This window comes from Hypanus sabinus, chromosome 11, assembly GCF_030144855.1.
Source record: "Hypanus sabinus isolate sHypSab1 chromosome 11, sHypSab1.hap1, whole genome shotgun sequence".
Classification (NCBI taxonomy): Eukaryota; Metazoa; Chordata; class Chondrichthyes; order Myliobatiformes; family Dasyatidae; genus Hypanus; species Hypanus sabinus.
The window spans coordinates 88,515,203-88,541,741 of NC_082716.1; the positions used below are offsets into that span (position 1 = coordinate 88,515,203).

At 39.2% G+C, this 26,539-nt stretch overlaps 1 protein-coding gene across 2 annotated transcripts in view; it reads left to right on the forward strand.

Moving 5' to 3' along the window:
• Positions 1-26,539, forward strand: part of atf6 (activating transcription factor 6) — a 342,394-nt gene that overhangs the window by 112,545 nt on the left and 203,310 nt on the right. For both annotated transcript variants that reach the window (XM_059984870.1, XM_059984869.1), the window contains exons 10-12: positions 3,081-3,215; positions 10,442-10,552; positions 14,798-14,897. In XM_059984870.1, the coding sequence (XP_059840853.1) occupies positions 3,081-3,215; positions 10,442-10,552; positions 14,798-14,897 (346 nt within the window). The remainder of the gene's footprint in view (positions 1-3,080; positions 3,216-10,441; positions 10,553-14,797; positions 14,898-26,539) is intronic.

A 26,539-nucleotide genomic window follows, 5' to 3' on the forward strand; every position in this document is an offset into this window, starting at 1 on the left:
CTCTCAATTTTTCTATCATCCATTTTCCTGTCCAAGAGGCTCCTAAATACCCCTAATGTTTTAGCCTCCACCACCATCCCTGGCAACTCATTCCAGGCACCCACAACCCTCTGTGTAAAAAAAAAAAAAATTACCCCTGATGTCTCCCCTAAACTTCCCTCCCTTAACTTTGTACATATGCCCTCTGGTGTTTGCTATTCTAATCTCCTCTGCACCCTCTCCATAGCTTCCACATCATTCCTATAATGAAGTGACCAGAACTGAACACAATACTCTGTAAGTGTGTTCTCACCAGAGATTTGTAGAGTTGCAACATGGCCTCTCTACTCTTGAATTCAATCCCCCTATTAATGAAGCCTAACATCCTATAGACCTTCTTAACTAGCCTATCAACCTGTGCAGCGACCTTGAGGGATGTATGGATTTGAATTTCAAGGTCCCTCTGTTTATCCACACTCTTAAGTAACTGACCATTAACCCTGTACTCAGCCTTCCCTTTTATTCTCTCACCCTATCTTCTTTCCTGCCTATCACCTCCCTGTGGTGCTGCTCCCCCTTTTCTTTCTTCCATGGCCTTCTGTCCTCTATCAGATTAACCCTTCTCCTGCCCTTTATCCCTTTCACCAAACGACTTCCCAGCTCTTTACTTCACCCCTCTTCCTCCCCCTCCTGGTTTCACCTATCACCTTGTGTTTCTTCCTCCCCTCCCCCACCTTCTTACTCTGACTCCAGATTTTTTTTTCTCCAGGCTTGATGAAGGGTCTTAGCCCGAAATGTTAACTGTACTTTTCTCCATGGATGCTGCCTGGTCTGCTGTTCCTTCAGCATTTTGTGTGTGTTCCTTGGATTCCCAGCATCTGCAGATTTTGTTTTGCTGTTTATGTACTTATCCAGATTGCTTTTAAATGCTGTTAATGTACTAGCCTCAAACATAATTTCTCTTAGCTTATTCCAAATGTGCACCACCCTTTGTGTGAAGAAGCTGCCTCCATGCCCTTTTTCTCAGCTCTGATCATAAACCAATGTTTTTAGCACTTCCTTCCTGGGAAATAGACTATGTGCTTTCACCCTGTCTGTGCCTCTCATGATCTTAAATACCTCTCTTGGGTCACCCCTCAGTTCTTTGTATTCCGGGCAATAACTTCTTAGTATATGCAACCTCTCCTTGTAACTCAGGTCCCCAAGTCCAGGTAAATCCCAGTAATTATTTTCTGTATTCTTTTTGGATTAGTAACAGAATGACTGAACTCTGCTCAGTGCTGCAGATGTTGCCTCACCAATGTCTAAAATAATGACAATGTAACTTTCCAACTCTATACTTAAATGCACGGACTGAAGCATGCCAAATGCCTTTTCACCAGCCCATCTACCTGCAACATTGAGGTCTCTGTTCCATAACACTTCCCATGGCTCTTACCATTCACTGGTTCTATCCTGGCTGATCTCCCAGAATGCCATCTGATGTGAGCTATGTACTGAAATCTATTGAGAGCCATTTGCCAATCCACATACCTAGATGATGAAGAACTCTCTGCAATTGTTCATAACCATATAGACAGTAGACATTAGCATGTATTTTAATATCAACACCAAACTTACTAATCATACCTTTTACATTTATGTTCCAAATTATAAACAGCAAAAATAACAGTGCTGACCACTAGACACGAGTCTGGTTTATGTTAAATCATTTTACACTGTCTGATGCAAGACCTTTGAATTAATTCGTTTAAATTGTTAAAATACATCAATTTTCTTACATTCTCATTCAGTTTTTTGAATATCTAGCTTAACATGTCATCTGTTTTTCTTTTTGACATTTTACTGACAATTGCTGCTGGCTATAAATGTGCTATTGTGTTTGTTTTTGGTACATACAAAAAGTTCTATTTTGTCCCTTCATTGTAAGTGTGTGTTTATAGATAATCAGGCAGTTTGGAACTGATGTGTTAATTCTTTTTGCAGTCTTGCTGAAGAAGAACATAATGGACTTTATAAAATTGGGACTTTAATTCAGATTAAATTAATATTAAAAGGAATTAGCCTGCAGACTGTGACTAAAGATGCCTTAAAAGTGAAGAGTTCCATGTCGACAACAGTGTAGTGGCAAACATTTTTAAGAGCGTTGACCAAAAATGGATAGTCTAAAAAAAATTCTCTTGTGTGCTGTGGTAATTTTGAGCATAGATTATTATTTATTAATTATTAACAATAATTATGGACTTTGTTAAGGAAAAAGAATTAGCCCTGTTGCTTATTTAGATGTATTCATTGTTTTACTATTAATACAAGTAAATTAATATTAATATAATAAATATTATTATTATACATTATATAAAATTAATATTAATATAAGTAAAGACAGATAAAATGAAAATAGCATTTTAGAAAATCTGTTCAAAAATTATTAATAATCTTTAAAAAAAAGACTATCAAAAATCATTTCTAAATAGTGTTCTTCTTGCAACCATCTACTATCCAAATGCTGCTGTGTACACCAGGCACCTGCAAGGATTTCAAAATATATAATCCAGTGGCATGTGTACTTGCAATCATCCAGCTGGTGCCAAGCTGGTGTGAGACATTTCCTGTTAAAACATTACTCTGCTCTTGGATTTATAAAATATAATTTTCTACTTCATTTAGCAGTAAAGAAAATAATTGTGTATCTTTTATTATGGGTGATTGGTCAGGAATATAGAGGTGGCTCTGCATGCAATGTGCCACCTTGCGCACGAATTGCACAGTTCATCACCCCCGATTTAGACCAAACAGTAAATTAGTATTGGACAATTACAACCAGGCAAGTCTGCAAAATGACAACTGTGAGTTTGTACAGTTTGTCATGGAGGTCTGATGTTGAAGATTCGACATCCACTTTAGACATTTTGTGAGTATTAAGACATCATCTATACCCAAGGAATGTTTGGTTTTGAATAATAAAAAAATTGGAAGGGGATTTAATCATTTCTCATATTTTTCAGTCCAAATTAATTGAAAACAATTTGCAGAACAGTGATATTAAAATATAATATTTATCAATTTGATGCAGAAGTAATAATTTCTGTGTTTTTACTCAGCATATGGGAAAGAGACTCCAGTGCTCTGCAGACTACTGTCAGATCTGCCATCCACAACAGGCATCTATTGGGATTTTCTGATGAAAGTGAAGCTGAAGTTGATCAGGAAACACTTACTGAAGGCAGCAGTTACAGGTAATTTGCTCATATCCCACTGACCTGATGGTATTTTAGCTTGAGCAGATGAAGTTATCAAATATTTTGCTTCCCATTCATTTCCAATGACCCATTACTAAAGTTATTATCTTTATTATATTACCAACAAAAGACTTTCCTTAAACTTACATATTTAAAGTAATAATATATTCTTGCTCTCAGTAAAGTCTTATACTGTAAAGAATTTCAATTGTGTATGTTTTTTCACATCTAAACACCTCAAAGTGTTTTGAAGAGAGGTGAATAAAATGGAGAGGAAGGACAAATGGAAACATGAAAGGAAGTGAAAGAATGTTATCTAGATCAGATAAGAAGAAGGCAGCTATATTTTATCCAGGATAGAAACAGTGGAGGGCTTTTAAATCCATCTGTGCACAGCCGGGGATTCCTCAAATGTTTCCATTGTCCATCTACAGATCTACCTTAGTTTCTTCTTCCTTGGTTCACTTTTCCCATGCTCTCCTCCACTGGCCCACCTGCCATTCTCTTTTCCTCTCAATTTTCCATCTATGATCTGCCATTCTGTGTCTCAACACTCCCCCCCTCTCTCTCCACTCGCTTTTATCTGCCTATCATCCCACTCTTTTCCCTCTCCCCCCCCCCCCCCCACCCCCAGACTGGTTCTGCCATTGCAGCCTCATATTCACCACTCCCCTCTTCAACATACAGTGGATTTCAGTTATTGGGGCAGCTCTTAAAGAGCAAAAACTAATTAATGTCGACAGTGAAACTGATATAGGAATGAGATTAATTCAAACATAGTATATTATGTCAACACGTACAAACAAGCTGGATGAACTCAGCAGGTCGGGCAGCATCTGTTGAAATGAGCAGTCAATGTTTCGGGCCGACCTACTGAGTTCATCCAGCTTGTTTGTACGTGTTGATTTGACCACAGCATCTGCAGTGTGCTTTGTGTTTAGTATATTATATGATTGCAAACATCAAAATATTCATTTTAAATGCTTGTTCTATGTTCATATGGTGGCAACTGAACAATTGGACTGTATGATTTAAAAAAAACTCAATATCCCTCGTGCCATTGGGTTGTGAGTACTTGCTCAAGACTGTCTTGATGTTGGGAGTAGCACAGGGTTGACATGCAGGGATTTTCAAATGGGCATCCTCCCTCCTTGATGTTTCAGCAATTAGCCCACTACATCTCCAGACAATGACCTCTGGTGTCCCAGAGTCACTCCCCCTCCCATTGTGTCTTCCCATTCTCTTGATGTTATCTGGGAGCCCAGGAGATTTATTTTCACTTGATCCAAAGTCAGTGACTGCTTCTTTCCACTCCAGCGTTAGAGTCTAACTGTAGATCCCTAGCTCCTTCAGCAATTTGATGGTGGGTGTGGCTATACATCTCCTACAACCCACTTTCTCAGGACACACTTTGGTTTTCCAGCCCCTTCATTGAGCTTCAGCTCCTAGATTTGCATTGCGTAGCCTCTTGTGCTCATATGCTTCAGCCACTCAATCCTCTCACAGGACTGTGAGTTCCATAGTGTAGAAATCTGTAATAAATAATGCAGAGGATAGTCAGGTTAATCATTATATGATCTTGGCAAGTTTATTTATCAGGCACTTGACTGATTGTTATCAACACAAAATCCGTATCTGATCTTGCTGTGCCTTTATGGTTGCATCCATTTCGTTCATGAGAGCTTTTATTATTTAAAAAGAAAAATGTTTTCTTTGAAACTTCCCTTGTGTGCATGTTTAGTTCTGCTTCTATTCTACTTTTATAGCAAATATTGGCTTGGATTTCCTCTGTGTATTTTGTGTAACTGTGGTAATGGTAGATTTTCAATGTGCCTCTTTAAATAAATTCAACATTCTTTCAGAAATCGGTGATATAGAAGTAAAGGATGTGACAGCTCTGTGTGTGGAACTGAAGTGTCAAATGAGGTAGTAACAGATGCAGACAGAGAAAGAATGGTCTGAGTTTTGAGAGTCTGTTCTTGTACATAATGAAGCATTATTAATAAGATGCATCAAGAATGAATCTTTTTATAATTTACATGCTGCCATTCTTTCCAATTCTGAATTAGAATGCCTTGCATAACTTCAAACACAGCGAATCTGGCAGTAATTCCTTTGTGCAGTTAATGTTTGCTTGTTGAGAATAAGTCAGCAATCTCCAATGTCAGCAGAACAGAGTGTTTTTGAAGATCAAAACCTTTAACCACATCAAGGTTGTTGTTTACGTTATGCTCAGAAACGTAGACAAATTACAGCAGACAGCTCAAACCTCTGGAGAGCTGTCACCAATACAACCTTTGCAAAATGCTCCAAATCAAGGTTTCTCAACCGGGGTTCTACGAGAGATCATGATTTTTAAAAAACTTTTAAACTTCATGAGATGAGCAATGCTAGAGCTTGCAGTGGTGGGCAGTGAGCAAACAGCCCCATTGGTAATTTTATTAGAGGTCTCTCAACCCAGTCTGGCAGTGTGCAGTGAGACTGTGTTTGATCCATTCTCAGCTTTTGATGCGAGTTAGGGGAGGCCTTTGATAATTAGTGAACACTGTATTGCATGGAGGGGAGGATGTTAGGCTGATGCGGAGTGTGAAGTGCATTTTCTGAGCATTGAATGGGCAGAGTCTTTGAGTTGAAAGATGAATTGCAGGAGTACTTTCAAGAAAATTGTGGGCCAGATTTTGCTGAGTGCTTTGAAGTCCAAGAATGGATGCAGAAACTAGCCTACTTAGCAGACATTTTTCATTATATGATCCTGTTGAACCATCTCTACAAGGCCCTGGAGAAAATCTGTTGACTTCAAGTGACAAGATTCTTGGATTTAAAAGGAAGCTGAATCTTTAGAAGAATCATGTTGCAAAAGGAAATCTTGAAATATTTGCACTGTTGCTTGGGCTTGAGAGTGAGTAAGGATATTAGAAGGTCTCAAGTCTTATTGAAAACCACCTGGAAGAACTGCAGAAAAAAATTGAACAATATTTTTTTTCCCTTTCAACACAAGTGTATGACTGGGTGAGGGATCCTTTCTCTGAATCTTCTACTCAGCCTGAGAACTTCTGTTTGAGAGAAGAGGAAGAACTTTGAGGTGCAGTCTGATTGTGGACTTGACATGAGACTTACTGACCTGCCTCTGGGCAAGTTCTGGATTTTTGTGAAAGAAGAGTATTCTGCCATTCATAGAAAGGCAACGGATATATTGCTGCAGTTTTCAATATAGTACATGTGTGAACAAGCTTTTTCTTGCTCTTGATGCTTTGAAGCATCAAGAGCAAGGATCATCTCATTTCAGTTGAAGGTGAAATCTGTGTGTGCTTACAAGAAGCACAGGTTTCACGTGCTAGGCCTATATTTGAGCCTGATCATGTCACTGAAAAAGAAAATGTTTTTAAAAAGTCTTGTATAAAATTGTCTGAACCTATATTTTATTCGTATTGCTTTGGCTTAAGGTTTTTAGTAACTTTGCTATTCAACATTGTCAATAAATTTTCATGTTGTGAATAGCATTAATTAAAATCAACTTGCAACCTTTATTTAAATTAAATCTACTGAACCTACCTTTAGAAAAAATAAATCGCATTTTGGCATCAGCCAGTTATTTAACAGAAATTTATTATGTTTGCCTTATGTGTTATTAAAATTTATGAAATGGAAAGAAAGATTAATTTCACGAAAGAACATTATCACTAAAGGGTTAGTGCTGAACAAACTTGCGGGTTTAAAGATAGACCAGTTCCCTGCTCCTGATAGAATACATTCCAGGGTACTGAAAGAAATGGCCGAAGTTATAGTACAGGCTTTGCTGATGATTTATCAAAATTCTCTGGACTCTAAGCAGTCCAAGCGGATTGGAAGATGGTGAATGTCATGCCACTGTTCAAAAAAGGATGTAGGCAAAAGGCAGGTAACTATAGGCCAGTTAGTTTAACATCTGTAGTAGGGAAAATGATTGAAGCTGTCATTAAAGAAGAAGTAGCAAGCCACCTGGAAAGAAATGGATCCATCAGACAGATGCAGCATGGATTCAGCAAAGGCAGGTCGTGTTTGACAAGTTTACTGGAGCTCTTTGAGGATTTAACAAGTGCAGTGGATAGAGGGGAACAGATGGACGTTATTTACATGGACTTCCAGAAGATGTTCAATAAGGTGCCATATAAAAGACATCCGTGAGGTAAGGATTCATAGAGTTGGGGGTGATGTATTAGCATGGCTAGAGGATTGATTAACCAACAGAAAGCAGAGAGTTGGGATACATGGGTGTTACTCTGGCTAGCAATCAGTGGTAAGCAGTGTGCTGCAGGGGTCGGTGTTGGACCGGCGAATGTTCGCTGTATGCATTAACAACCTGGAAGAGGGGACTGAGTGTAGTGTATCTAAGTTTGCTGATAATACTAAATTGAGTAGAAAAACAAATTGCAGAAGCTATGGAGATCTGCATAAAGATATAGATAGGTTAAGTAAGTGGGCAAGGATCTGGTAGATGGAGTACAATGTTGCTAAGTACAAGCTCATCCACTTCGGAAGGGAAAATGAAAGAGTTGATTATTTAAATAGTAAAAAATTTGCAGCATGCTGCTGTGCATAGGGACTTATCATGAATCAGGTGCAGGTGCACCTTGCAGGTGCAGCAGGAATGTTGACTTTCATTGCTGGAGGGATTGAATTTAAGAGCAGGGATGTTACGCTGCAACTGTACAGGGTACTGGTGAGGCCACACCTGGAGTACTACGTGCAGTTCTGGTCTCCTTACTCGAGGAAGGATATACTGGCTTTGGAGGCGGTGTAGAGGAGGTTCACCAGGTGAATTCCAGAGATGAAAGGATTAGACTTTGAGGAGAGATTATAAACAGTTTAAAATGATCTGGAAGGGGGAAAAAAAAGGCAACACACACACACAAAATGCTGGAGGAACTCAGCAGGCCAGGCAGCATCTATAGAAAAGAGTATGGTTGATGTTTTGGGTTGAGACCCTTTATCTGGACTGGAGTAAAAAAGATGAGGAGTCAGAGTTAGAAGGTAGGAAGAAAAACAAGGTAATAGGTGAAACCGGGAGGGGGAGAGGGGGTGAAGTAAAGAGCTGGGAAGTTGATTGGTGAAAAAGGTAGGGCTGGAGAAGGGGGAATGTAATAGGAGAGGACAGAAAGCCATGGGAGAAAGAAAAGGCGGAAGAGCACCAGAGGGAGGCGATGGGCAGGCAGAGATATAAGGTGCGAGAGGGAAAAGGGAATGGTGAAGGGAGGGGTCCATTACTGGAAATTCGAGAATCCGATGTTCGTGCCATCAGGTTGGAGGCTACCCAGATGGAATACAATGTGTTGTACCTCCAGCATTTTCCCTTGTTTGTGATTGGAAGAAAAAAATTGGTATCACAATGAGGACCAGAAGTTTGAAGTTGTGAAAAGCATGTTTGCAAGTACTTGTATAATTGGGTCTATATATGACCTATTTGAAATGTTTGACTTTTGACACTACTCTAAAGTGTCCTTGAGCAAGTTGGTCAGTTAATTTTAGCCAACACTTCAGTGGTACAACAAGATGGTAATTTATGAGGAACTGTTGTGAATCAATGCAGTCAGCACAAATACTCTTAAGTTTTAGTATGCTGAAATCCATTACAATCATTTATCTTTTGCTACATTCCATATCTCTTCATTGGTGTCAGTACATTATTTATTACTGCAACAATTTTTTGTCATTTGTTATTTTTTAAAGTATTGTTCCAGCCATCCCTAGTCCAACATAGAGCTTTGAAGGCATTGCAATTTTGTTGAAAATGTGGTAAATAACATTGGAGGATTTAATTCAACAAATAAAACATGTTAGTTTATATGTACAGCACAATTTTTGATTGTAATTGAACTGGCTCGCCCTTGGGAAGTGATCATTATCAAATGGCCCATCCCAACCTCTGGCCACATCTCAGTCAATTGAACTTAGCATTTGTTTTCTCAGCTTTAAATCATTGGAAAAAAAAGTTAGAAATTCCACTGACTGAAGTGAAGTTGGTGTAACATTATTTGTTTAACCAGTGACAGAATTGCAAGCATGAATGTTTTTGTGGGCACAGTTAGCATTTGCTTAGCTTTGTCAACTGATTGTTAATTAGAATAAATTATTTGTTGAATTGTTTTAAGAGATTTTGTGATTAAAAATGTTGAAGATGTGAGAAAATATTGCATTTGCTTTGTATTTCTGTACATTTATCCTTTTGGATGCAGTTTTGGCTTATTGTCCCTACCCATCGAGCATAACTACAAGTAGAATAATGGCTTGCAGACGTTTGTTCTTATTGCATGATGATTTGGGAAAATAACAAGAAGCTGACGGCCTTATGCTGTAAGGACAATTAACTGCACCACAGTTCCCAAGATTGGCCAGCAACCTTCTCTTATCCCAATTAAAAGAGGTGTTTTTTTCACTGAAAATTTGTACATGCCAGTTATTTTAAATTGGACTGTGTTCTCTATTTCATTTCTTATTTTTCCACTGTCAATTCTGCTGTAGCTCATTTGCTGAACATTGGGTACCACTTGATTCACTGTTCTGTTTGTTCGTTCAACTTCAATAGATTTCTTCTTGGTAAACATTTCAGCTCCTTGGTATTTGAATATTGTGTTGTCAGGGATTATATCCATTGGCCAGAACTTGCAATCTTGCTTCCTAATGTCAGGGGAGAAAATAACATTGCAAGTATGAGGCCACCTTTGACTTGATAAGATAGGTAATTATGATTTATTTAGTTGGTACAACATTGACGGCTTTGCTTAAAGCAAACATTTTACTATATTGATCCTTGCATTAAAAAGAGGTTTTATACTTAAGTTGATTTGTCTGACAGTGATAAGAATTGGTTGTTTCTGGTCTCATTCTGAAATCTGAAGATTGCCACAATAAAATGCCAAATTTTGTTCATCAGAAGGAGGAGCACAAAGCATGCTAGGGATATAGTCTGTTATGAGAAGAGGTGCAATATGTCATAGAACATGCTGGCAATTGTAAAATGGCATTGGTTCTGAACCAATTTTGTTTTAATGGAAAGAGAAAATATATACTGAAGGTATTTGTATTTGCTCTTGCAACCAAAATATCACAGTAATGATCCAAGCTTTCAGTTGTATCCTCTTGATTATTTTTATTTACATTCATTGAGGGTAATAGGATCTGTTCTGCAGATATTAGTAGTTTTTTTTGGAAAGCAAAGCTACAAAATCAAACCATGTTTCTTTCAGAAATGGGATTTCATTTTCGGAGAAGAAAGATCTAATGGTGGTAAAGAAGGAGCCTCTTCTCTTTGTCCAACGAGCATGTCAACCTCAAGTCAATAAGACTGAATCACTTCGGTGAGTCTGGAAACCATCAACAGTTCTTACCATTTAAGTTCTCTAAATACTAATTGGTTCTTTATTTGAGGAGACAGCTTTCTGGCTTAAGAATATGAATTGAATGTTTCTGTAAATGTTAATCATACTCATCAATTAAATCAGTAGTTCTACATACTAAACATTTCAAAGAACTTCCTTTGAGTGAAAGCTTTGAAAATAGTGTTCTTCCAAAGAAATTTTAAAAAGTTATTCTGGGTGTGATTTTAAATTGTCCCTTTACAGACTGAGTAGAATGGTAGTGTCAGTGTTTTCCTTTTGTGGTGGTATGAGCCTGTGGTGAGGAGAGGTGATTGTTGCAATGCTATTAATGGTGAAAGCTGAAATTTTAAAAGACAAAATAAGTTTGCGTTCACATTTTGAATCCAGATTTGGTTGGGAGTAATTCTTTTCAAATCTTTAAGAGCCTGATGGAATAGATTTTGAGAAAAAAACAGCAGTGTTGCTTAAGGACAGGTAGATATTGTATCCAATTTCAGACCAGTAAAGCAGTGAAAATTTTACAGTTGCCTGGAGCAAGGTGGAGGTTTGCTGACTGAGTTTGCTTTTGTACCTGCCTTAGAAGCGCATTCCATTCGTAAAGTGGTCCATTCCTTTGTACAAATGGACAAATGAGAAAAGTTACTCCCTGTGCTATGTATCTGAGAAAACTGATTGAAAAATTTAAGACCTGCTTACTGTGTCTGACTCTCTGGATAACTGTGTTCTCTCTGGACAGGAATGCAAGCTGAAGTCGGTTTAGCCCACCCAGTTTGTAAATGGCTTTCGCAGGACATTAGAATGTATACTGTTGCCAAGTGTTGTCTGAATAAAAACACATTTAAATTGGGAGCTTAACATATTGAGTCTCCAACTCACGGAATGATGGCACTTTAAACATTAAAGCACTTGACTCATTGTGCTTTTGCAGATGCTGAAATACTGGAACAGTTAGCATATTTGACTTATGTATTTTTTATTTTCCTTCCTCCTTTTGCATGACAACAAAGCAAACTTGTATTTATATAACAACTTCAACATATTAAGTTATTTGAAGTCAAACACTCACAGACAACTTATAATGTAGTAGGTGGTTTTGTGGCGACCCATTTTCTGGCACATCCGAACCGGCTCACAATTAGCCAGCGTTCTGGCTAAGGGAGATAGCCTACGGGGGTTTGCGAGCACAGAGCTTTGGAGCCTCTGCGCCACGGGGGGCAGGTTGAGGGAGGCTTAAAAGCAAGGCTGGATATTTCGAATAAAGTTTTTCCTTCGACTGCAGTTACCGACTCTGTGTCGTAATTTTAGCGCTGCATGTAGCACACTGCTACAGTTTGTCTTTAATTACAACAATCAGCAGTTATATGGACAAGAAAAGGAAATAAAAATGGTAATTACTTCTGTTTATTTATAAAAAAGAATGGACAATGTAGTTGTTTTGTAACATAGCCTCACAGGCTCCAAATTAACTAAATAAGAGAAAAAATGTAGATGCTCAAAATCTGAGCAACGCATATAAAATGCTGGAGGAGCTCAGCAGGCCAGGCAGCAACAAGGAAAAGAGTACAATCAGTGTTTTGAGCTGAAACCCTTTGGCAGGATTGGAGAAAGAAGTTGAGGAGTAGATTTAAAAGCTGAGAAGAGGGGAGAGAGAAACATGAGATGATATGTGAAACTTGAAGGGGGAAGAATGATGTAAAGAGCTGGGAACAAACAAGACAAAATCTGCAGATGCTGGAAATCCAAGCAACAGACACCAAATGATGGAGGAACTCAGCAGGACAGGCAGCATCTATGGAAAAAAATACAGTCAGCATTTCGAGCTGAAACCCTTTGGACTCTACAGCATTTTGTGTGTGTTGCTAAAGAGTTGGGAAGTTGATTCGTGAAAGAGACAGAAGGCCATGGAAGAAAGAAAAGTGGGGAGGAGCACCAGATGGAGGCGACAGGCGGGCAAGGAGATAAGGTAAAAGAGGGAAAAGGGGATGGGAAATGGTGAGGGGGAGGAGGTGGGGAGCATTATCAGAAGTTTGAGAAATCGATGTTCATGATATCAGGTTGGAGGCTACCCAAACTTAAGTCCAACTTAAGTGCAGCCTTATCACAATAGTAGACGAGGCCACGGATGACATATGGGAATGGGAAGTGGAATTAAAATGGATGGCCACTGGGAGATTAACTTTTTCTGATGGGAATTTTATTATTTTGCTACTTAACAAAATAACTTTCCATCCCCTCCATGCAGCAGATCATTATTTTCTATTCCTCAGTTATGAAACAGAATCTGTTGTCAAGTCACATTAAAGGATATTAGGGCAGGTGACAAAGTTGGATCAAATAGGTGTGTTTTACAGAGCAAAAAGGAAAGTGGCAGTGAGCCAGAGCAGCTTAAAGAGAGAATTCCAGAGCTTTTGTGGTAGCCGATGGCAACTCCACAGAAGATGGAGCAATTGAATTCAGGAAAGATCAGGAGGCTACTATTTCTCATATATCTTTGTGTTTAGTGGAATGGAGATGTAGATACATGGCCATGGAGAAATTGAAAACAAAAAAAGAGGATTTTTGTGTGGAGTCTTTGTTTAACTGAGAACCAACATAGCTCATTCAGCATTATTAGTGACTTTGAGAGTTTGGAAAGGGCTAGTGGATTTTTAGCTGATGTCAATTTTGAGAATAGTAGAAGGAAGGAACTTGACTCACGTTATTTTGAGTCATTGTGGCTCTCAGGTGAACAAAACTGAACTGATAAAGGTGATGGCTTGCAGCTCATTGTAAAATGCTTATTATTTTAGAACATAAGAGGAGTTTATATAATTGAGAAACACTCATATTGCTTAGGAGGTTTGAGCTCTATATAATTGGCTGCATTGTGCACTAACACTTAATACAAATTAACATTTTTTTAATGAAGTTTAACTGGAATTTATTCTAATTTGCCAACAGGAAGTATTTCCTTTGCATAGTTAGTCCACTCTTTTGGTGCCTGTTCTGTCACTTCATGTTTTTGAAATGAAAACATTTTGGGGAAAAACAGACAAATGAGGTCTGTGTTGACCCACTAATCATGATCAAGTTTTGACCATTGGAGTTAATATAAATTCACATTGAATGTAGATTTTAGCAACCATGGATTACCGTCCAGTCAGTTCCTTCAGCACCTGCACACTGCAACATTGAAGTATGTATTGGAGATTGGATGAGAAATGAGTTCGATGACCTCTCCGTCACTGAACTCACCAGGATGTCTTGTGGTTACTCAGGAGTATACTGGGCTCTACAGCCTAATACTCTTCTGCCCACTTACTCCATTCATTTCAATGCATTCAGTAATCTTCATTAAGTCAAGCGGACTTTATTATCAAATGTACATGTATTCCAGTTGCAGTGAAAAAGTTACTGATAGCAGCATCATAGGCATATAGCATTAGAGATACAACATTTACAAGAAAAGCATGAACGAGGCATTGATTATGCAAAATGATGCAAGAAAGAACATGATTAGATCAAAGAAAAAAGTAGCACTGTGCGTTCATTTTAAAAAGTCAAATGAAACTGTTGATATTTTATATTTAGTTCCCAGGAATGTTTTAAAAAAATTACATAAGTTTAATGTGGTTTTAAATGAATTTTATTTTGTTTTTTTATTTTGATTTTGCAACTGTTTCTAAATGTCTCTGAACAACAAAAGCAGTGGCAAAGAGCTTCTGACACTGCGAGTTGTTGTAGGGCCCTTACTTTCTGCAGCCTGTGGACTAGTTACTGCACATGGAGATTGTAATAGCACAAATCAATGTGGCCAGCAGAAAATCAAATGTAAGTTCAAGTGTTTCTGCAAGAGGCAAACACTAGGCATCGGCAGGGTGCAGGGTGACACAGACCATTAATTCAGCTGTAGCATATTTTTCTGCCTAGGAATATGTCAACACAACTCAACTATAAATCTCCAAGAATGCTGTTGATGTATTAAAAGTGATTTATTATCGTAAACAATATGTATCTTGGCACAGAGAACTGAAGATTTGTGCAATAAAATCACCAGTCACAATCTCTCCAACTGATTACATATTGTCAAGTAAATTTACATTTGTATTGCGTTCATCATCATTTAATAATATTCCCACAAGCACATTGATTGTCCAGACATAAAGTGAGGAATATCCAAATCAGTGCTGCAGTGACAGTGAAACTGTTCTTGATTAAACACTTTTCCCCATTTTGCTGCTGCAGGCTTGCTGATGAACTTCGTGGGTGGGTCCATCGACATGAAGTAGTCAGAGACAAGTTGAGGAAAGGATACAAGATGCTTCATAAGTTGAAGACTGTACCGGTATGTACTTATTAAGAGGAAAAAAATGCTTTATATCATGTCAGTGAAAAACAAGTAAAAAGTCCAATAATAAACTGTCTTAAGTATGCTGGGATATTTGGATGAGATAAGTGCATTAAAGGGAAGCTTCCCTTTACTCTTTCTAAATTGTATAAACAATTAGATAATCCAATAGTTAAATACACTTTACAAATATGGTTTCAATTTCAGAAATTTTTTGGGTTGAATCAATTTATTTTAGCAAGTCCTATTATATCTAACTTTTTTTTCTATCCCTCTATTATGGACCAAGCTTATTTGAATTGGAAAACTAAAGGTATATTATGGTTTTGTGATTTATTTTTGGATAATTGTTTCATGTCATTTGAACAATTATCTAACAAATATAATTTACCTAGATCCCATTTCTTTAGATATTTACAGGTTAGAAACTTTTTAAATACTGTCCTTCCTACTTTCCCAAATCTATACTCTGTGGATAGTTTGGAAAGAATTTTAGATTTAAGTCCTTTTCAGAAAGGTGCAATAGCAAGGATCTACAATATAATTATGAAAATTCATTTAGATGCATCTAATAAAATTAAAAATGATTGGGAAAGGGAACTTTATCTATCGAAAAATGGGAAAAAATTCTTCAGTTAGTTAACTGATCCTCTATATGTGCTAAACATTCGTTGATACAGTTCAAAGTATTGCACAGAACCCATATAAGGATAAATTAGCTCGTTATTATTCTCATATAAGTCCAGTGTGTGATGGATGTCACTCTGAGACAGCCTCTTTAACCCATATGTTTTGGTCATGTTCCTCTTTGAAAAAATATTGGGAAGATATCTTTGACATTATTTCAACTGTTTTGAACATTGATTTACAACCTCATCCTATTACTGCAATTTTTGGTTTACCACTGATAGAACCACACCACTTAAACCCTTCAGCGCGTCAGATGATTGCATTTCTTACATTAATGGCTAAGAGATCTATTTTGCTGAATTGGAAAGAGATTAATCCTCCCACCACATTTCATTGGTTCTCTCAAACTATGTTATGTTTAAACTTGGAAAAAATCATAAGTGTTATATATGATCCCTCCATTAAATTTGATAAGACTTGGAGGCCTTTTATTCAACACTTTCATATGATGTGATTTGACCTCCTTCCCAACCTATTCTCTTGTCTTAATATACAGGCAGCCCCCGGGTTACGTACGAGTTCCGTTCCTGAGTCCGTCTTTAAGTCGGATTTGTACGGAAGTCGGAACAAGTACATTCGATATTATTTAGCATAAGTTAGTCAAACGTTTGTCTTAGTATATAGTATATGTTTTACCTTTCTATGCACATAAAACACTTAAGAAACTTATGTATTCCAATAATTAAACCACTGGGTTGCTTAGTAATAATTGTAACTTTCATCGAGGTAGTCCCTTTCACATGCTCCGTTATTCTTACTTTATCCATTATCCTTTAAAATTGTTCTGATCGTTGACCGACTGTAGCCTAACGCTTTTCCAGTGACCGATGGCGTTTCACCTCTTTCCAAACGCTTTATTATTTCCACTTTATTTTTGCTTCCTGTCAATGGAACAGAAACCCTGCAAGTGGCAGCTCCTGAGCTTTGCTGGCTCCCAAGGTCCGCTGGGTCCTACCGCACTGAGACAGGTTAATTGGGACAAGTGGGGGCTGTGCTGGGTTTGGGTATTTGATCATCCACAATATTCGGTGTGGGAATTTAAACTGGAGGCGGCAGTGTTTTTTATGAGGTTGAGTTGCGAGCTCGATGTCAACCCAGCATGGATGGTACGGGAGTCACTGGATCAACATCAACCCGGCACGGGAATGGTCTATCACTGGATCGAACTTGGGAAACTCCGTTCTCCAGCCCGGCGCTGATCTCACTGTGCCACCAGCCAGCTGGAACGGGGTTGGGGGGTTGGTGGGCGGTGTCAGGGTGAATCTTACTAAGAAAAATTTAAGCCAAATACAAAGTGAAACACTCAACACAGTGTCAATGGCAAAGGCTTAAAATGGCAGATGGCGTTGCGATCTGACTTAAAATGGCAGATGGCGTTCTCCTTCCTCGGTTCGTAAGTACGAGTTGTCTGTAAGTCGGACGTTCGTAACTCGGGGACTACCTGTATGCAGGGACGTTCGGTGTTGATGACACTAATGGTCTTTTCTCTTTTTTTTGATATTACAAGCAACCCATGTTCTTTACTTAGTTTTTGGTTAGTATTGTTTAGATTATTTTTTTGGGGGGGTATATTTTCTTGTTTTTCTTTTTGGATATGTTAATCCTTTTTTTTATTCCACTTTTGTACTTGAACATTTTTGGGAGGTTTATTAACCACTAACAATGTAATCCCAATAATTGTGTAGCAATATTATGTTATTATCTACTATCTTGATATTAATAAAAAGATTGGAAAAGAAGATAAGTGCAGTAGGCTTTGAGTGAGAACTTCAGGAGTTCAATAAACAGTATGATACAAGGGAGCCAAAAAAGAACTGTTTCTAGATTGTTACAAAAGGATCAAATTATGACTCCAGTTGGCATAAAAAAATTAAAACTTCTGATACATTTTTGTTTCTTTTCTAGGCCTTTTGCTCGAAGTATCATTATTTCTGCTAAAGTTGTCAGGGGGCACAGTCTCAGAATCCAAGAATGTCCCTTTAAAACAGACATGAGGAAGAATATCTTTAGCTCAAGAGTCATGAATCTGTGGAACTCGTTGCCACAGTCGGCTAGATAGGTTCTTGATTCGTAAGGCCGTTGCAGGTAATGGGGAGAAGGCAGGAGAGTGGAGTTGAGAGGGGTAATAGATCAGCTATGATTGAATGTTAGAGCAGACTCTTATGGTCTTAGGAGTCTCTGTCCATTCCATTCTATTGTGCGTGTTCACTGATCCTGATGCATAGATCAGTTTCAGATAAATGATCAGAAAATCTTTGAGTAAATTTTCTTAACTGCTAGATTCTCGGGATGTGAGGGCAACTATGTCATGTGGAGCTGGGAAGAAATTTGCTCCTGGCTGTAAATTTTTGGACTTCTTAACCATAGAAATTAGTGAGTCTCAGCCATCAAGTGTTCAGAAGACTGATGCCAATGGGTTTCTAAATGCCTGAAAAGTTAAATGTTGGAATCAGTAGCAGGTGAATTCTGTACAAAAACCAGCCCTGATTTCATTGGATAGCAGAGCACAATTGAAGGTATATATAGGCTACTTATGCCAAAGTGTTTCATATGGATTGGTAGGCTTGTAGGTTTGTGGATCCCACCAAGATTGGTGGAGTTGTGCACAGTGTCAAAGCTTGGCAAAGAATACAGCACAATATAGATCAGTTGCAGATATGGGCAGAGAAATGGCAGATGGAGTTTAACCCAGATAAATGTGGGGTTACACCTCGGTAGGGCAAATGCAAGGAGACAGTACACCGTTACGGGCAAGATCATAGCTTCATGGAAGTGGCTACACAGGTTGATGGGGTGCTATTGTGAGAGGCTGGACAAACTTGAGTTGTTTTCTTTCAAGTGGCAGAGGCTGAGGGAAGATCTGATAGAGCTTTATAAGATTATGAGAGACCTAGAATAGAGTATCTGTTTCCCAGGACAGTAGTGTCCAATACTAGAGGGCTTGCATTGAAGGTGAGAGTGTTGGGTTCAAAGGTTTGTGATGGATAAGTTTTTTTACTCTGAGAGTGGTGAATGCCTGGTATGGTGGTACAGGCAAATGCATTAGAGGCTTTTGAGAGGTATTTAGATAGGCACGTGAACGTAGGGAAGATGGAGGGATACGGACATAGTGCAGTTGGAGGGACTAGTTTTTGAGGGTTTTTGATTTACTTTTTAGCACAATATTGTGGGCCAAAGGGCCTGCTCCCATGCTGGACTGGTCTATGTATTATATACTCTGATCTTGCCTCTCAGCAGGATTCCTTTTCCCCATTTTGGAACATGATAACTTTCAACTTGAATGGCTTTATTAACCAAGAAAATATTTTAATATATGTGAAATAGACAACATTCTTTTAGAGTACATATCTGAGCAACCTTTTCAAAGAAAAATACAAGTTATTATCGATTCTTTCCCTTTCTATAAATTATGGCTTCTGACAGATCATGAATGACTTTTATATTAGCCTTGGTGTGCATTATTTTATCATATTTATGTCACTTGAAAGAACGTTGAATATCGAAGGTGGATTGTAATGCTTGAGTACATAAGAGTGGATATGCTTGCATTGAATTCAAGATTGTTCAGAATGCTTTGATGATTGTGGTGGGCAGAAAGTGGGCACAAAAGGTTTGATGATGTATGATTGATCACTGATTGCTTTAAATTAAATGATTACATATGCTGCTACTGTGAGTGCTGAATTGAAATGAAAGGCTATATTCCAAATGCTGAATTTGGACAAATTTCTTATAAATGGGATACCGTAAATTCCAGGGTATAAGCTGACCCAGAGTATAAGACAACACCCCATTTACAATGTTAAAAGAGTAACTGTTTCATGTTACCTTTGTATAAGCCAACCCCTTTTGTAGAGGTTTTTGATTTAACGAGAAAAGATCACAAGATCTCACATGTCGGTACTCAGCTTTAACGGATCCGGAACCTGGAAGTTTTGTGAACCAGTACCTGCTAAGAAAACAGGCTTACACATTGTAGAGCATTATAATCAATTCTTAATAACTAAATCAGAGAGGGAAGTTTAGGATTAGGTTCCCAGTGGTAAAGAATCCTCTGAAATATAACCCCTGTGAAACTATTTAGCGCCCATCATAATCTCGTTAAAACATAACACAGAGTGGCAGGATCAGTACGTGTACTCAGTAGTTTGCGACCACCATGTACAAAAGATTAAAACGAATGCGATAAGATGCTGTCTTCAAGCTGAAGGTTGATGATTTTGCTAAAGGAACGAATAATTCTGCAGCCGCTAAGAATTTTAGTGTAATCGAGAAACAAGTGAGAGAGTGGAGAAAGGCAGAGAACACGCTGAGGGAAGTGCCAAAGATGAAATGCGCAAACCGTGGGAAAACATGCCAGTGGCCAGAACTGGAAGAAAAAGTTTTAGAGTGGGTGAATCACCAGTGATCGTCTGGATTCATTGTTACCAGAGAAATGATTCGAGTTCAAGTGCTGAAATGGGCCAAAAAATACCATGAGGTCAGCGAAAATTTCAAAGCGACGCAAAGTTGGTGTACCCGATTTATGAATAGATGTGATCTTGTGTTGGGACAAAAAACAAATATTGCTCAGAAGTTGCCGAGCAACCTTGAGAATAAGATTACAGCCTTCCAATCGCTTGTAATCAAGCATTGAAAGGCACATTCTTACCCTCTCTCACTGATTGGTAACATGGACGAGACACCAATGTTCTTTGATTTTGCTGGCAACCGCACTGTCAATCACAAGGGGGAGAAAACAGTCCTTGTCAAAGCAACTGGACACAAGAAGCAACATTTCAACATGTTCAAAGTGTGCTTGACAGGTCAAGTCACTTTTTATTGTCACTTCGACCATAACTGCTGGTACAGTACACAGTAAAAACAAGACAACGTTTTTCAGGACCATGGTGCTACATGAAACAGTACAAAAACTACGCTGAACTACGTAAAAACAACAGAAAAAAACTACAATCAACTACAGACCTACCCAGGACTGCATAAAGTGCACAAAAATAGTGCAGGCATTACAATAAATAATAAACAAAACAACAATCACAGTAGAGGGCAATAAGTTGGTGTAAGTCCAGGCTCTGGGTATTGAGGAGGAGTCTGATGGTTTGGGGGAAGAAACTATTACATAGTCTGGTCGTGAGAGCCTGAATGCTTCGGTCCTTCTTCCCAGATGGCAGGAAGGAGAGGAGTTTGTATGAGGGGTGCATGGGGTCCTTTATAATGCTGCTTGCTTTGCGGATGCAGCATGTAGTGTAAATGTCTGTAATGGCGGGAAGAGAGACCCCGATGATCTTCTCAGCTGACCTCACTATCCACTGCAGGGTCTTGCAATTCCAGATGATGTAATTTCCGAAACAGGCAGTGAGACAAAGCAGCATTGAAAGCTGAAAATATGGACATTGCAGTCATCCTGAGTGGTTTGACGTTTATCCTCCTGCCACTAGAAAACCAGAATGTGTTTTGTAGATCTTTTCTTTTGTGTAGATTTCATAAGTGTTCGTATTTTCTTTTGTATTTGACTCAAAAACAGCCAGTAAATACGACCTGTCTAATGTGTATTCGTTTTTCCAAAGTTGGCACCCTTTGTATAAGCCTAATTTTAGGACCAAAATTTAGAACCAAATTCTCGTCTATACAGAGCAGCTGATTAGTCAGCTTAAGTTGACAGGGTGTTGAGCAGGAGTGTTAAGCAATATGTGATACATTCCGATGGATACTACTGATCAATCAGTTTTGATCATCACACAGGCTGCTGAACATCATCAACAGTAACACAGCTTTCGTGTGCTTTTAAAGTAGGCAATGCTTCAAATGAGCTATTCCATATGAAGAAATATTTGGAAAGTTGACCAGAAACTTGGATAAAAATGTAAACTTTAAAGAAAGTCTTGACATAGAAAGAGAAATTAGAGGTGTTCAGGGAGAGTGCAGGAACTTAAGGTCATGTTGACAAGGATGAGGCATTGAAATACATCAATGCACAACAAGGGACAATAGTTGAACATGTTTTGCGACACAAACCATTGATGACATAGTGGTGAGGTTCTCCTTGGTATTGTGAATAGATAGAAACCAGTACTCACAAAGGACAGCATACAGATGAGAAGTTAGAGAGGGCCAAGCATAAATTCATTGAGAATACCATGAAGGAATGGGAAGAGGACACAATGCAAATGATTCTTTGGCCAGGTCTTGATACGTAGAAATAGCTGGGTGATCTTTTTTCCAAAAAAATGGTGGTGACAACTAGTTTGAAGATAGGGTTGAAATTGTTTAATGGGGGCTTGGAACAGATGTTTAGTAATCAGCAATTCAGTAATATTGAGGGAGCAGAAGGTGAATTTCATGGACTAAGTAGATGATCTCAGAGCACTTCATTGACTTGGGAGATACCATTGTTAGATCCAAACATAAGAAGAACTGAAGTTGTGAACATGCATGAAAACAAAATGAGGATAGAGATGGCCATCTTAATGGTTAAGACAATGGAGATAACAAGATTAACAGTTGACCATTGTGGACAAAACCTGATCTCAGTTACCATTGTGGATGTAAAATCCGTCTTCCAGAGAGTGAACTCACAGAAGGGTGTACCTGGCTGTGTCCTTAAATCTTCACTAATCAATTGGGGGGGTGGGGTATTTGCAGACATTTTTAACTTCTCCCTGCTTCATTCTGAGGTTTCCATTAGCTTGAAGAAACCACAATCGTCTTGGTAGCAAAGGAAAACAAGGTAACCCAGTGGCTCTGACAAACACCATCATGAAGTACTGGTCATTAGCATCCACTTAATTTCACCTTTCCACACAACTTCAATCCACAGCAATTCACCTACCACCAAAAACGGGTCTGTGGCAGACATCATCTCCCTCATCACTGGGGCTTTGGGACAATTAAGACACCTGGTTAGAGTATTGTTTATTGACTGAAGCTCATCCTTCAATACTATAATACTAAACAAATTCAGCTTTAGACTCCTAGATCTGGGGCTTAACACCTTCCTTTGCATTCGGATCTTAAATGCTCTGACCAGTAAGGATTGGCAGTAACACCTCTACATGATTATCCTCAACACTGATGCCCTGCCAGGTTGTGCCCTTAGCCCTCTACTCTGTATACACGGACAAATATGAGGGGTGATTGATAAGTTGGTGGCCTAAGGTAGAAGGAGATGAGTTATTAACTTCAAACTTTCTGCATAATCACTCAAAAGAGTTGACCTGCATGTGCATGTGACGAGAGCTGTATAACTCATCTCCTTCTAGTGTAGGTCACGAATTTATCCATCACCCATGCTGTGGACACTTTCTGGAGGTCCAAGATCTGTTTGCTCCATGACCGCTGGACTAAGTGTGTAAATGTAGGAGGGGACTACGTTGAAAAATAAATGTGCTAGGTTTTCTAAAATTGATTCTTTCTATCTTAGGGCATGAACTTATCAATCACCCCTCATATGTGGCCAGATTCTGATCTAACTTCATCTATAAGTTTACAGATAATACCACTGCGGTGAGCTATATCTTAAATAGCAATAAGTCAATATACAGAAAGGAGAAAGAGAGCCAAGTGACATGGTTCCATGACAACAAAGTTTCTCTCAATGGAAGCAAAACAGAAGAGCTGGTTATTGGCTTCAGGAAGTGGGGCAGTGCAGATAACCGTGTTTGCATCAATGGTGCTGAGGTTGAGAGGGGTGAGAGTTTCAAGTATCTGGGTGTGAACATCACCAAAAATCTGTCCTGGTGACCTGGTCCAACCATGTCGAATGCATGGCCAAGAAAGTTTACCAACTCAGGAGGCTAAAGAAATTTGGCATGATCCTCACCAACTTTTATTGTGGCACCACAGAAAGCATCTTATCCTGATGTATCACAGCTTGGCATGCCAGCTGCTCTGCTTGTGACTGCAAGAGAGTTGTGGATACAGCTCAGCATATCACAGAAGCCAACATCCCCTAGAGAACAGTTCTCTGGTACAACAAAATGGGCTCTTGACCTCACAATCTATCTCATTATGACCTTGTACATCATTGTCTACCTGCTCTGCACTTTTTCTGTGGATGTTAGTTTATTTTGCATTCTGTATATTACTTGACCTTATACAACCTCAATATGGTGTTGTAATGAATTGAGCTGTATGAACTGTCTGTAAGACAAGTTTTTTACTATACCTGACTACATTTGATAACAGTCAACAAACTTATCAAATTAGGACAATGAGTGACTTCAGGGCAGAGTGGATCATGAATTAAATGGAATTTGAAACATCCCCTTAGGTGCTTTATGGTTTTGAAGCAAATAAAAAGTCACAAGTTAGGTCCCAGTGCAAACAGAGGTTCTCACAGACACATCCTGCCAGGTGGTGCTGGTGCTATTTTCACTCACTTAGTTGGAACGTTCAGAGTATTGGAGCATGCTGGCTTCAGTATCTGCTGCTGAGCTTTAGAACCAAGTTACTGCTTTTCTGGCTTGCTTATGGGGTTTAGTTATGAACCTGTTGTGACATTCTGGAAACTTCCCATAGTTTGACCACGGTGGGATAGCACGGTGGGATGACTACTGTTAGTCCTAGAGTCATATAACATGGAAACAAGCCTTTCTGCCCAACTCATCCACGTTGCTCAGCTAAATAAGCTTTTCAGTCCACATTTGGCCCATACCCCATACCCTCGTAACCCCCCCCCCCCCCCAAATCCATGTTCTTGTCCATTGGTTGAGGCATATGAATGTGAGTGCTTCAACCACTATTTCTGGCTGCTCAGTCCAGATACACACTAACCCTTTGCTTGATGAAGCTGCCCTTCATGTCACTTTTAAATCTCTCTCTTTGATCTTAAAGTTATGCTGTCTTTGTTTTAGCACTCCTTCCACTTGGTATCCTAGTTCAGCAACATCCTGGTAAATATTTTTTTACATTCTTTCTCCTTTAATGGCATCTCTCCTGTAATGGATGACCAAAACTGCAGCCTCACCAACATCTTGTATAACTACAACGTAACATTCAACCTCACATACTCAATGGCCTGAACGATGAGGGCCAGTGTGCCAAATCCCTTCTTCACCAAGCTATTTACCTGTAATGCTGTTTCCAGTGAACCCTGTCTTTGTACTTTCCTAAATCCCACATTTCTCCCCAGTTCCCTACTATTCCCTGGTTTGATTTTTATAATAATGCGTGTTTATTTGGATTGAAAACAATTTGCTGACCTTCAGCTCACATACCTAGTTGACTAAGATAGCCCTGTACGGTTTCATAACCCTCTACGCTATCTATGTGAAACCCCTTTTTTTACTGGGTGTCTCTAGAGATGTGAATCATTAGGCCCTCGCTTACAGCCACTAGACTCGGTGGTGAGAAAACCACCTTTCTCAGACTCCATACATCTAGGGTCGATATAACTTGGGTCCACCAAACCTGTGAGGTTGGGATGTCTCGCCTACCTGAATCCCGATCTGTGTGAATATTATGTAACTACTGCCCCTAAGCAATTGCCCGTTGGCAAGAAATAACAGATTGTACACTGCATACAATTGTAAAGGTAGTATATTTACAAAAGTCAGCTTTATCGAACAGTAAGAAAATGGGAAAAAAATAAAAAAGGGCCTATTATGGTTAACCCAGTCCAAATGTACGCATAAGTTAGAGCTCATCTTGAAATTGTCTTTAACTCATGCACTGGACCCACAGTCTGCATGAAAGCACACGCCACCTTCCGAATGTTGCTCAAAATCCATCTCCAACAAATGGTCTCCCCTACAGGAATATTGGTCTTTCCTTCTTGAAGCCATTCATTTGCATCAAGCGTCTTGTGCATCAGGGAATGCATCCTCAGCCATCTTCCCTCCTGTTTTCTCCCAGTTCCCACCAAAAAGACCTTCACCCACACCACTGTCTGTCACAAAATGCTCTCCACTCAGCGTTCTATAGAACCTTCTCCCAATTCCACCATCCTGATTCAATGACACTATATTCCTAAGCATGAATGTCACAACCTTTTATATTTAGCTCAAACTCAAACATGCTGAAAACAGACCAGGCTGGTCACACAGAACTAATAAAATGAAATACCTATAGCACAGCAGTAAAAATCTTAACCAGGGCATTACTATTTTGCTATATGCACAACCTACTAGCAACACTTTGTGCAATTGCATCCAAATTGTTTACATAAATTCCAAGCAACATTGGTCCCAGCATGAACGCCACTTGACACAGGCCTCCAGTCCAAGAAATGACCCTCAACAGTTGATCTGTGCATCCTCCACTGAACCAATTAGTTCAAGTTTAATATTATTCAAGCATACATGAATACAGCCAAATGAAAGTGTTACTCCAGGGCCAAGGTGCAAAATACAGTACTGACAGTCTCACACAGCATAACGTACATATAGCACATATGAGATAGTAGACACATATGAGATCTCAGTAAAATACAGTTGCACGAATTATAGTCCAAGACCCTGAATCTGTGAATGGTGCAGCAGTCTGTAGTCAAACACAGTACTGCTTGTCTTCCTCTGAACGAATGTGGGGGGTGAGGAGGGGAAGGTGGGGGCAGTGAAACGCACGGACTCTAATGCCTCTCTCTGGCCGGCTGTAAACAGGCAACGTGGTGGCTCCAGGCTTGGCCCTCACTGTGCCTGAAGCCATGTAGCTCCTGTCTGCCCCTGCTGCGCACCAATAAAGCACTGAATTAGATTTGCAGCATTCCACATTAACAATGTCCAATAGGGTCTTGCAATCAAAAGAAAAGCAACTAAGGCAGTCACTTGCTTTTAGACAGTGCACAGCTCCTCTGATTCCTTCCTGGCACAGGCAGCAACATGATCCACACCAAGTCCAGCTCCTTCAGTCTCCCCACCAACAAGTGACTCGCTGATGGGGCTCCATTATGACTGTAATCTGCATCCTCTCCCTGGATCCTTGGTAATCTAATTTTACAGACTAGCCTGCAC